At 49.3% G+C, this 13172-nt stretch overlaps 1 protein-coding gene across 1 annotated transcript in view; it reads left to right on the top strand.

Moving 5' to 3' along the window:
- The window catches only part of Myo18b (myosin XVIIIB), a 208631-nt gene that overhangs the window by 62832 nt on the left and 132627 nt on the right, over nt 1–13172 (top strand). Inside the window, exons 22-25 of the mRNA XM_057764761.1 lie at nt 2137–2202; nt 7982–8110; nt 8380–8523; nt 9810–9899. Coding sequence (XP_057620744.1) covers nt 2137–2202; nt 7982–8110; nt 8380–8523; nt 9810–9899 — 429 coding nt within the window. The remainder of the gene's footprint in view (nt 1–2136; nt 2203–7981; nt 8111–8379; nt 8524–9809; nt 9900–13172) is intronic.

Here is a 13172-nt window from a genome sequence, read left to right on the forward strand (position 1 = left end):
GATTCACCTTCCTCTGCCTCCCAAGTGCTGGGACTAAAGGCGTGTGCTATTACTAAACTGCTTCTTTGGAGTAAAATGGCCCATATTACACTCACAGACCAGCATTCCATGCTGTATGAACCTCAGGTGTCTGTGGAAGAGCTGATGTGACAATGACACCATCCGACATAGCAACCTGGATCCCTGCCGCATCTTTCTTATTTTTTTTTTTATATAACAGGCTGTTGGACAATGATTGCACTGTGTTGAACTAAATTAAATAATTGCTATCTGGCCTAAACAAAGAGCATTTCCATATGGTTCAATTACATATTAATATTAATGAAGACAACACAAACAGCAATTAAATAATTAAGTGCAAAGTCATTTACAAATTCCTTTTCCTATTTTCTAAATGAAGCCTCCCTGGGGTCTTTAAGGTCTAGACAGGGCTATTATCATCATTTTGCAATCCAGGGAGGAGACCGGAGACACATCACTCACTTGCTCTCCATCGGCTGGACCAGAGCTCTCTCAAAGGTCTCTCTTCGAAGTCAACAAAGCAGGCACATTATTTTCTAGGGCTGGTATTTTTGTTCACATCTGAAGGATTCTAAGAAAATCAAGAGCTAGAGACGTACCCTTCGTTCCTATAGCGTCTGAGTGCACTGTTCGGTGGTGTCTGTATTGCAGCTTAGAATACGAAATTCCTCGCGTGTTAGAACCTCTCCCAGGGTTGTGTGCGTTTGGTGCCCAACTTATCCTGGTGTGGCGCATGTAGATCAAACGGTATGTGAGGTCCCACAGACAGCTGAGATCCATTCCTCCGTCTTTTCAGAAGGAGGCCGAGGCTGGCAGTAAGGTGCTGGCCTCAGATCTTTTCATGGATGAACGAAGTAAGACCTGGTCCCAGGTGGATGCAGTTCCAGGTCTTGTCGTTTGAGTCAGGGTGTTTCTAGGTATCCGAGAGTGGTCTTCAGCTCACAATCCTCCTGCCTCAGCTCCCCAAAGTGCTGGGATTAACCCTAGATCCGCACACCCTTTCTCCAAACACACACACTCTAGCCTTTGCCTCTAAAAGAGACGCAGAAAAATGTCTCTGCCTGGGGTTCTGCTTTGCCCATCCATCTTGCTCTCAGTCAGTTTTATCATCTTTTTTCCTGTGCAGAGAGAAGAGATGTTGTATTTGGGTATATTGGCTTTATGTGTCTTGGCTGCCTTCAACTCCCTTGGAACATTTTTTTTTGCTAAAATATAATAAATGAAACCACTCAGACAGGAGGGGGGGTGCTATATAGGAGGCTTTTCCAGGGCTCCAGGAGAGGAGGCCAATTGTGATCCGGGACTAGATTTTTCAACAAGCAATTTTCGGGGGTGTCTCAGGAAGTATCCCAGGATGCTCCGGACCTTCAGGCTGGCAGCTATTTCACTCAATTGCTGCCCCACTTCTTCCTAAGTTTTGCGGTTGCTCAAGGTAGTTTATCCTGATAACAGCCTTTCAGACAGTCTATGGGGGAGCGCACATAGGGAGGGTGGAATGGGAGGTGATGTTGGTCATATGGGGCGGGGCAAGCTGAGGGACCACAGACAAAAGGAAGATTCCACAGGAATTCATGTCTACCTTCTCCAAAATCTCTGGAAAAATTAACTTCTGCAGGGAACTGTCTCCTTTGACCTCTGTCTGGATCTCTCTGACTCCCCCCCACTGCCCTGCCTGCTCCTTCTGCTTCCCCTTCCCCATGTTCACTGAGTCCTCACTGTGTGCATGGAGAAGTATCTTAGTGCCATGGAGGAACAAGGAGATGACAGACACAGGCTCCCCCTGTGTGGCTGAGGGTGGGCCAGATGGGCACAGATGCAGATATCTGTATCTTGGCAGCAGCTGCCCGCATCATTTTACCTGGAGTCTTAGATGTTTTCAGTGGAACGGGAATGGTGGGGGTTGAAACACGCAGGCCTCCTGAAGGTTCCAACGGAGTGTGTGCTGTGTGTGGCAGGGGCCTGGGGGATGCTTCTCTCTGCACTTGCTCCTCTGAGTTGGGGCTCTGCTTGCTCCTCCTTCCTGCATCCTGCCATGCAGTGAGTTTGACCTTCAGCGTGGGTCTCATTATGCCATGCTCTCTTTGAATTTCTCTCTTCTCACCCCCGCCCCTGCAGGCAGTGGAGGAACTCTTGCAGACCCTGGATCTGGAGAAGAAAGCAGTGGCCGTGGGGCACAGCCAAGTGAGTGACTATCTTGCCAAGGACACTGACACTCACATTCCTTACAGGAGCTCAGCACCCAATTCTTGTCTCACCCAATGATCCATTATCACTCTGGGTCTCTCTTTCCTAGACTACAAGGGATAAACGAGTTCTATCCCCGTCCCTCTTCCAAAATCAAGATGAGATGTGCCACACGGGTGGAAACGACACTAGAAATGTCATTTCGCTGGCCCAGGAGCCTCGAAAGTCTGGAAGAGTTGATGCTTGGGTCTTTAAATGACATTCTGAGCTCCAGAAGGAACTGCTTACAGCTGTAAAGTACCCTTAAAGGAGAGAGCTCAGGCAGGAGACTACCTGTTTGTACAGAAGTTTATTTATCAGAACAAAGAAAGCACTTGAGAGACTTGAACAGGCTGACCCGTGGCTAGGACACCCCCCGCCCCCCAGTGGATTTGGGTTTTTAAGGAAGTGCTTCTGAATATCTGTGATGCAGGTGGCATATTCATGACAGAGGAGGGCTTATGAATATCTATGATGCAGGTGGCATATTCACGGTGGAGGAGGACCCTTTCTTTCCCAGATCTTCCTTCATGGGCATTTCTTTTCACAGTCCCTACAAATGGGGAAGGATGTCAACACCGCTATGCAAACCATGTGCTAATGATGGCAGGCTTCAGCATAATATCCAACCAAAGCAATTTAATGGGAAAAGGGTTTCTTCTGGTTTATAATTCCAGGGCTATAGCCAACCATGACAGGGGAGGGGTGGTGGCAGGAGTAGGTGGCTATATGGTCACATTGCGTGAACAGTAGGAAGCTGTGAGAGAACAGGAAGTTCAGCCTGCCCATGAAACTTAAGGTCCACCCCCCAGGGATGCATTTTCTTCAGCTTTCCCAAAAGCACCACCAGCTGATGGGGACCAGATGTTAGAACACATGAGCCTGTGAGGGATGTTTCACGTTCACACCACAGCACAGACCCTCTTGTGCATGTGTGGGATGACACAGTGTGGGCAGACACCTGACAGTTCAATGTCAATGACATTTAACAACAAAGGTGTTCTGACCAGGAGATGGCTACCAAGATGCATCTGGTTTCCTCAGTTACATTGTGTCTTAACTGCATGTCTACTCTGTATCAGAAGGCAGCATGCTTCTGCAGATGTGGGCTCCTACCATCCCATTTGCAAGTGGCTGTGGCACAGCCCTAGTCCTCGGCAGTCCGCTAGTCCTAGGTGATCCACTAGCCCTCGGCAGTTTGCTAACCCTCAGCGGTCCACTAGCCCTCGGTGGTCCCCTAGCCCTCTGCAGTCCGCTAGCCCTCGGCGGTCCGCTAGCCCTCGGTGGTCCCCTAGCCCTCTGCAGTCCGCTAGCCCTCGGCAGTCCCCTAGCCCTCGGCACTCCACTGAAGTCAGTGGATGGAGGAAATAGCCTGAGAAGGGAATGGGATGATCTGAGGGGAGAGAAACCAAAGAGGTTGAAGCTCAACTCTCCCCTGCCTGATGAGATGTCTATAGAAGTCTCTGCTGCCCAGCATGCCATGTGCTGTTGATTGTCAAGAAAGGAAACATGGTATTTTAGGGATCCTGAATACTTTGACTCTAGAGCCTTCAGTTTTTTGGTTTTGGGGCACACTCATTATCAGCTCTGAAGCTGTCTGGGAAATGAGCATGAGTTTTAAAACCCAAGAACCATGTGAGTGGTGGGCAGTAGGCTACAGACAAACTCAGAACCCAGACTGGGAAGGAGGGGTGTCTAACTGCCCTGTTATTCACAGATTGGTTAGCATAACCAGTTAACCTGAATGGTCAGAACCCAACTGCAGGTGCGTATGAGCCCTGAGGAAGGGCTCTGTTCTCCCTGTAGACACCGAGGTCATGGACCTCATGCCCACTGCTCACTAACCTGTTCTAAATACACTAGCATCTCACTCTGGCCTCGGCCCAAGCTGGGAGTTCACTGTGGGCTTGACCAGATTGCCACCGTGGTTATCTGCGGATATTTCTGGCAGTAAGAATACACCAGCCTGTTCCTGGGCTCTCACGGCAAGCCACAGACTTCCAGAAGGCTCCATGCTTTTGTCTTTTCCTCCCAGATGAGGAGACTGTGCTCTGGGTAACTAACGCACTTCTAGTGACCCACGGGGAGTGAAGGCTGAAGAGTGCCAAGGCCCTCCCCACACACTGAGGTCCCCGCTGCTCACTGGTGGAAGTGGAGAGTGTGTTCACACGGGTCCCATGGTCTTGACTTGGAGTGGGGGTAGGGATCGCTCCTCAGCTCCACAAACTACATCCCTCTAGTCCATCTGCAGAAATCCTGCCCAGGAGCTTGCAGAAACCCCAAATCCTCAGACTCCAGCAGGACCTACGGGAGCAGAAACTGCATGGCGGAGCCCAGTGGCTGTTGTCACAGGCTCTCTAGGCGACTTAGATGCATGCTGGAGTCTGAGAACCACTGGGCTAGATAATTGCCCAGTTATTTCATGAATAGAGAAATTGGTCCCCACAGTCTCAGCAGCCACAGTAGAGTAAGGGAGAGAACAGAAGCTACTGTGTGTGGTTTACAGCGGCAGGGGTTGGCAATCTAGAAGCCGAAACCTCCTATAACAACACATAATTGTCACTGCATAATGCTTGGTACTCACTAGGAGTGGTGGAGGCCAAGGTGACCTTTGAGAGGCCAGACTCAGCACCAGTTTGGGTTCCTTGGGACAGGTAAAACATCTTGCCATTGTAGAATCTGGTACTGAAAGCGGAAGTCCACAGAAAACCCAGTTGGATAGAGAGAAGCTGCTACCCTATCCCTGCCAAGACTTGAAGCTTCCTAACTGATTCATGCCTCAGTGACCACAACTGCAGCATGGAACCTGTTCTATGCCTCCTGCCCGGGTCATTTAGCATGGCCAAGCTACTGTTCCTTACAGAATGCATCTATCAACAGGGTAAAGCTATTTATCAGAGAAAGTCATATTTTATTGCTTACGGAACTAAAACCCTCAGAGTTGGAGCGACGGCTTACTGGTTAAGAGCACGCACTTCTCTTGCAGAATGTCTGAGTTTGGTTCCCAGCATCCACATGGTAGCTCACAACTGCCTGTAACTCCAGTTCCAGGGGATCCAATGCCCTGTTCTGGGCTCTACTGGCACCTCTGTGTGTGTGGCGTACATACACTCATGCAGGTGAACATAGATACATATTAAAAATAAGGATTCCTTCGGGCACTGGAAGATGTGTTTTGTGTTTGTTTTTTGTTAAAGAACTAAAACTCCTCTGATCTGGGGAATGACCCCCAGGAGAGGACATAGACCTTTAGAAAAGCCTGGATTTTGCAGTTTGGGGTCAAGAACAGCAGTGGGCCCTGGAGCGTTCCTTAGACGTGGGGTGCAGGATGCTCCTCTCTGCTCAGATCCGACAAGCAGCTGAAGCCATGAGAAGGGAATCATTTAGGTTTTTCCTTGTGATTTTTCCCAGCCCCTGACACCTTATTAAGGTTTGTGCTTTGGGCCCTGACAGTTCTGACCAAGTGCGAGTCCACGTGCAGTCGGACTGCCCAGTAATGTCGTGTTCTCAAAAAGGGAAGGAGAGAAAAGAAAGACACAGATCGAGAGTCGCTTCCACAGAGCCGAGGACTTATGGACTTACTCCCACCATGGTCACAGTCCTTTCCAATTATCTTTTAAATGAAAGCCTCATACTTAATCAATATTGGACTGGGTAGCACCTGCCGTCTACTGTAATATATGAAGTATGCTGTCATCATTTTTGATCATCGATTTTTTTAAAATGGCAGCTCTGGGACTCACCAGCTTGTGAAATTAATACAGTGATTATTAAGCAATCTGAGAGCCAGGAATGGCTGATGTCTCTATTTCAGTGAGGCTGGTCCTCCTGGTGGCTCACAGCAAGCACTCTCTGATCTATGAAACAGCTGGACCCTCACAGAGCTCATTCTTACCTTCCTGTGGATCAAGGGACCCCGTCATTAGAATGGGTGGACAGTTTGCAGGACCTTTGTTCCAGTTAGTCTCAAATTCCCTTTGGAATTCAAACTTCTGATGTGTGAACCAGATCCTGAGTTCGAGTCTCAGCTTTCTGGGTCAACAGCTACCGAATTAATTGGGTTACTGGTTTTCACAATGGGACAATTTAGAGTTTAAAGACTGGACACAGACAGAGCAAAGGACTTTGAGAACTAGATGTCCAGGCCTGGGGAGACAGCTCAGTCATTAGTGTTACCCCTGAGTTCCATCTCAGAATCTGTGTAAAAGAATGGGTGCGGTGGTGCACTCTGCACTCTAGTAAAGTCCAACATTGAGGAGGCCATTGTTTCTCCCTCCATAAAATGGGAAAATCACCCAGCAGTGGAGGCGCACGCCTTTAATCCAAGCACTTGGGAGGCAGAGGTAAGGGAATCTCTGTGAGTTCAAGGCCAGCCTGGTCTACAGAGTGAGTTCCAGGACAGCCAGGGCTACACAGAGAAACACTGTCTGAAAAAACAAAGCAATACCAGAATGAAAATCAAAATAGCAACCATCTATGATCCTGCCTGCTAACTTCTAGTCTATTCTAAGCACTCAATAAACATGATCCATTAGTTGACAATGCCACCAACTCAGAGCCATGCAGTGACATAAGAGAAGATAACACCCTTGGTTCCTTCTGACAAATGCATAGGACTGGGTCAAGTCCACCATAAAGACATCCTTCCTTGGCATGCAGGGAGGTGGACCAAGGGTATACTGAGGGTATATGGAACTATAGGGTGTGTAGTCAAAGACACTCCCTGCCTGGAGAGCCTCGGGTCTCATAGATCCCTTTAACTCAAACCCAGAATCTGTTCCCTTTTGACTTCTACTGACAGACATCCCTGGGCTTCTGAGTCACTGCATCTCGTCCCCTGTCCCCTGCAGTCTGTTCATGGACCATGTATGCTGCATGGTGATTGATGCTCTGAAGCCCTGCAGGTGTGATCTCTGGCAGGAGCCTAGCAGCTCAGGGGAGGGGTGCACGAACCAGGAGGGTGATGTCCCTTCCCACAGCCTCTTCCCCTCCACCCCTTTCATGATGAATCTGGGTGTTTTTAGGTATCATATCTCAGGTAATTTTGTCAATGATTAAAAATGAACATTTTGGGGCCAGCCCAAGTGCATGGGCTCAAAACAGCCTGCGACAAGGCCTCAGAAACTGAGTTTACTACCATTCAGGGGTGAATTTGTCCCAGAGGACATTAGACACATCTGCGCTGGTAGTGACTGTCAAACCAAGACACCTCTCTTCCAGAATCAGCTGGAATGCAGGCAGTGGTTCAGCAGGGCCTTTTCTTTCTTTTTTCTTTTCCTTTGTATTCCTGTCGTTGTTTGTTGTTTGTTTTTGTTTTGAGACAGTGTCTCATGTAGCCTAGGCTGGCTTTGAACTCACCACTAGCCAAAGATGACTTTGAACTTCTGATCTTCTTGCTTCCTCTACCCGAGTGCTAGAATTCCCACACATAGTTCCATGCCACGGAGAAGGATTCCAGGACATCCTGCTTGCTAGGCAGGTGCTCTGCCAACCTAGCCAGATCTCCAGCCCCAGATTCTGCCTTTTAAAAGTCCTGGGGCAGCATCCATTCTGCTCCATGCATCCTGGAGCCCACTGGGTAGCCAGGAGCTGGAGGCAGGAGGAGGAGCCACAGGAAGAAAGACCACTTCCATCCTTAAGCTACAGCTGCAGCCCAAGAAGAGAGATGGGCTCTGAGTAGCACCCCAGACACCCAGCTAGGCAGATGCCTTACCTTTGTCTTCTCTTCTGCCCCCAGATTTTCCTCAAGGCAGGTGTGGTTTCCAGGCTGGAGAGGCAACGAGAGAAGTTGGTGGCCCGGAATATCCTTCTCTTCCAAGCGGCTTGCAGGGGCTTTCTGTCTCGCCAGGAGTATAAGAAGCTGAAGGTACTGTGTTGTGTCGACCAGCAGATCTGATGTTGGGGATCTGGGGTGAACATGCATGACTGCGCATCCCCCATGATACCCAGACCAAGTACTTGTGCAAGAGCTCACCGTGGCGTGGGCCACCCTCTGCTGGCCTGTGCTGTAGAAGAGCTGGAATAGACAAGAGGCTGTGGCCCCGTTTCCTCCACGGCTTTGCCCTCTGTCTTCTGTCCTCCTTGTCCTCTTTCCCAGGCGGGTGGACACCATACACCCACATTCTCCTTCTGCAGATCCGGAGGCTGGCCGCACAGTGCATCCAGAAGAACCTGGCTGTGTTCCTGGAGGTCAAGGACTGGCCATGGTGGGGGCTTCTGGCATCTCTCCGGCCCCTGCTGAGTCCCATCCTTAGCATGGAGCAGCTTCGTGCCAAGGAGGTGGGTTCGTGCCTCTGGACAGTGACACTCACCTTCATGCTTATACCCAGCCCCCAGGGCTACTGCAGGCAGTGACCAGCAACCCAGAGGTCTTCCATGCCTTTGATTGGAGGCTGCTTTCAACTGAGGCCATGTTCTGGAATACAGTTGTTCTCTGGAAGGCTGATCAAATGTACCAGTCACCCTTGGGTCACGTGGTTCATTCTAAGCTCAGTCACTAACTCTTTGCATCTCTTAGAGAAACCTTTGTCATCCCTCAATCTCTAATACACACACATGCACACACAGATTCACATACACCCCCACATACCCCGTCCCCCACTACCACACACACACACACACACACACACACACCCCTCCTGTGGTCAGCTGTTTTGGACAGATACCGGTATGTGCTTTCTGATGTTTATTTTTTTTACAAAAATGACCAAGTTATGCACAAGGCCCTTTCATTTCTTGCACAAACAGTAAACATGAGGTAGGCTACGTGTCCTTCATCTAAAACTAACTACGAGCAAGTCCAAGCAAATGTCCCCAAACCGGAAAGATCCTAAAATCTGGCGCTTTGATCCCAGGCACTTTGGGTGAGGCCTCCCCTGGGAAGCACGTGCTGTGTTCCTGCCAATCTATTCTAAATCTCCCCAGGGGCATCTCAGGGAGCGCTTCCTCGTTCTTCCTTAGAGCAGCAGAGCATCCCCTCAGGCTCACAACCTATAGCCATTCTGCCACCCGTGGCTCCTTGCAATGACAGCGTCACCAGCTTGGAGAGCTGTCCCTGGGGCGGGGTGACACTTGTGGGGATGGATGCCCTCTGCACACACACACACACGCACACACGCATTCCCCATCTGGAGTTGTGCACTCAGCGCCTAGACTAGGCTGTGTGTCCAGACTCGTAGGAGCAGAGGTGTTGGTATTTGGAAATGACAAAAGAGAAGGACAGATTTGGGTGACAGCACAGGCATGCTGACCGATAGCCATGCCGCCACCAGCCACTCTTTTATTTTAAAGTTTGATTTTTAATTGAAAAATGATTGTTTTATGAATTTATGGGGTGGGATGTAGATCTTCACACACATGTGTGGAGTGATGGCCCCGACGAACAAGGTGTGAACCCTTCAAACACTCAGCAAACGCTGATTGCAGGGGCATCCGTGTAGCCCTTCCTTGAAGAGCTTGCTGAGTTGCTGCCTGTCCCTGAAACCTTGCCCCCTGAGACTTCTCCTAACAGGAGTGGACCCAAAGGCCTGCCCTGGGCAGCTGACACACGGGTGTTTGTCCTCTAGGAGGAGCTGACACTGCTGAGGCAGAAGCTGCAGAAGTCGGAGAAGTCGAGAAGTGAGCTCAGACAGAGCACAGACCTGCTGGAGAGCAAGGTAAGCCATCCACGCCCACCCACGCACCCCGAGTATCTGCTGAGGGGAGAAGGGCCCTACACTACATCCCACGATGCTTGGGCAGCTATGGGACCCATTTTATGGTAAGGGAAATGAGGCCTTGCCACACCGGGGATGTGTGTGGCATCTTCCTGACCCCACAGTACCAGCTAATGCTGTTTTGTCCCAAAGAGGAAGACTCCTTACATAAGCTTGGAAGGAGAAAGCAGCCTGGGGTGAAGGGCGCCTCACCATGTCAAAATAAGGGGAGGCTGTTGATTAGAGTGTGAAGTGAAGACACAATAAATACCGACAAATACATGGAGTCAAAGTTGTCACACATGTATGGGTAAAGTCCAGAACACTCAGACAACGTGTTCCAGTCTGCTGGAAGACAAACCTTCCAAAAGTGGAAATTAAAAACTGATCAAAATGTGGACAGATGGTTCCTGTGGTGGACCGACTGCTTCCTTTTTGCTTTTTCCTCTTTTCCTCAAATTATTGATAATTGATTTAAAAGCTGTACACATGAATGAGAAATCCAGCCTCACTCTGAGGTCACCTTTCCTGGGCGTGGGACCTGTTGTCCACTACTAACATTGCTGCTGCCCAGGGATTTTCTCTGCTAAATTCTCCTTTTCTGAGACAGGGTCTCATGCAGCCTTGGTTGGTGTAGCCAAGGATTTTAAACTTTTTGTTTAAAATTTATTTATTTTTTTTAGTTACCTCTGTGTTTGTGTGGGTTTGTGCATATGAGTGTAGGGTCCAAGGAGGACAGAAGAGGGCGCTTGCTTCCCTGGAGCAGGAGTTACAGGCAGTTGTGAGTCTTCAGATGTGGGGCTGGCAATCAAACTCAGATCCTCTGGAAGAGCAGCTAGTCCTTTAAATCACCGAGCCATCTGAAAATGCATTCTCTCTCCACCCTGCACGTGTATATGATCTATTTTGTTCATACTCCCCTCTCACCCCTCCCACTCCTCTGAACCTCCCAACAAGTCCTCTCCTATTTTCTGGTTCTTTTTTGTGATCCACCACATTTAATTAGCATTATTTTTATGTGTGTGAATGTGTGTATGTGTGCATCTGTGCATGTGTGTATATATGCATGTATGTGCCTGTGTGTGCATGTATGTGTGTGCCATATGTATGTACATGTATGTGTCTCTGTGTATGTGATTGTACATATGTGTGCATGTGTGTATGATTGTGTACATGCCTGTGTGTGCATGTACCCATGTGTATGTGTTTGTGTGCATGTGTGTGCCTGTACATGTGTGTATGCATGTGCATGTGTGTGTTCCTGTGTGTGTGCATGTACGTGTGTAGGTGTTTTATGTGCACGTGTGCATGTACGTGTGTATGTTTTTGTGTATATGCATGTGTATATTGTGTGTTTGTGTGTGTGCCTATGTGTGTATGCCTGTATGTGTATGTATATGACTGTGTGTGCATACATATGACTATGTGTGTACACGTACATGCGTGTGTATACATGTGCCTGTGTGTGCACATGCATGTGTGTGTGTGTGTGTGTGTGTGTTGGCTTCACTTACAGGAACACAGGTAATTTACCAGTGGTTATGCTACTGAAGAAAATGAGTCTTCCTCCCAGCAATAGTGCCTCATCTGGGGTATGCATGAGCCCCTATCCCCCCACCCCTCTCTTCTAGAACATTGACTGGCTTGATCTTGTGCAGGCTAGCACAGTTGCTGTGAGCTCTGGAATCCCACCAGAAGACAGCGTTTCACAGCATGCACACACGTGTGCGCACACGCACGCACACACACACACTCCTGGCTCTTACATTCTTTCTTCTCCATCTTCTGTGATGTCCTGGCATCAGGGGTCTTCTTATTTCAGAGATTTGCATGCTCAAGAGTGCAAATAGACTCATGAGAAGAGACTCAATCTAAATAGCAATCAGGAAATGCAAATCAATGCCTTGCTAAGAGCCTCTTCAGGGTTCAGACAGGCAAAATGGAAAAGGGCTAGAGTGGAGGGTTGGCAAGGACGCGTGTGGCTGCCCCACATCTCTGGCATGCAAATTGATGTTACTGTGGGCGAACAAGTTGGTGTCGCATAGATAAGTGGCCAGGGCCCTGCAGTCCACAATGCCACTGTAGGTTTCTGGACAAGAGGTGCCTCTTTTATTTTATCATATGGGTTCTGGGGTTTGCATCCTTACCTGTTGAGCCATCTTGCTGGCCCTGTAGAAGCATTTTTGTAGTGCCATGCTTGACTGAAAAACAAAGGATCAATTCCGTAGTGTGGCTGACCATGAAGTCATAATAGTCACGATCTAGGCTGCCTCACAGGATGAAGGCCACTCTTCCTTCCTCTCCTGTCCCTTCTCTCTGGCCCCCTCCAGCCATGGGCTTCCACCAGGATTTACAGTGTCAGCCATGTTCCTGGGGAGCAGACCTCAGATCTAATCAGGAAGTTACTGGTCACCCCCATAACTTTCATGCCACTATGGATCCTGTGGGCACATCTTGCCTGGCAGGTCAATACTCTGGTTGGTGACTTTTCTCCCCTCAGTGGCCTGTGTAGCTCCTTCTGGCACTGTAACGGGTGGCGGGCATCATTTTTAGGTCAGCACCAGCTCACGCCCATTGCCGGTGTCACTCCCTCATCTCTTGCCATGAGGTTTGGAGACTGCTGTGTCCGGCACCATGCAGCACTGTATTTGAAGAAAGATGCTGCTATTCCTGCTGGAAAACAACTATTACTGGTTTGCATGTGTTTCTGCCTGAGGAGCCAGTAGGCTGCCTTTAGCGCTGCAGCTCTTCCAACCTCATTGGAGGAAGGTTTGACCCAGGAGGGATCCCCGCCTTCACTGCCTCTTTAACCAGCTCTGAGATGACCCTAATTGCAGATGAGTGGGTCTTAGTGTAGAATCTGGGGCAGCAGACACAACCAGACCTCAGAATTAGCAATGCTAAACCCAGGCTTGGGGTGACCCTGAAACACCTACACAGACCCCGAGCTTAGCAATGCTGAACCCAGGCTTGGGGTGACCCTGAAACACCTACATAGACTTCAAGCTTAGCAATGTTGAACCCAGGCTTAGGGTGACCCCAGAACTCCTGCTGTTTTAGCAAGTTCTCAGACATTGCAGGAGTTGCTTCTTAGGATACACAAAGGGTCACAAGGCCACAGATCAGAGAGAGTGCACAGCTCTCTGTGTGGCTCTATTGTACTAACAGTTGGGGAGCAGAGACCCTGATTGGGACCGTGCATCACAAGCACACCTCTGCTGCTGTCCCTTGCCC

This window comes from Chionomys nivalis, chromosome 3 (genome assembly GCF_950005125.1).
Source record: "Chionomys nivalis chromosome 3, mChiNiv1.1, whole genome shotgun sequence".
NCBI lineage: Eukaryota > Metazoa > Chordata > Mammalia > Rodentia > Cricetidae > Chionomys > Chionomys nivalis.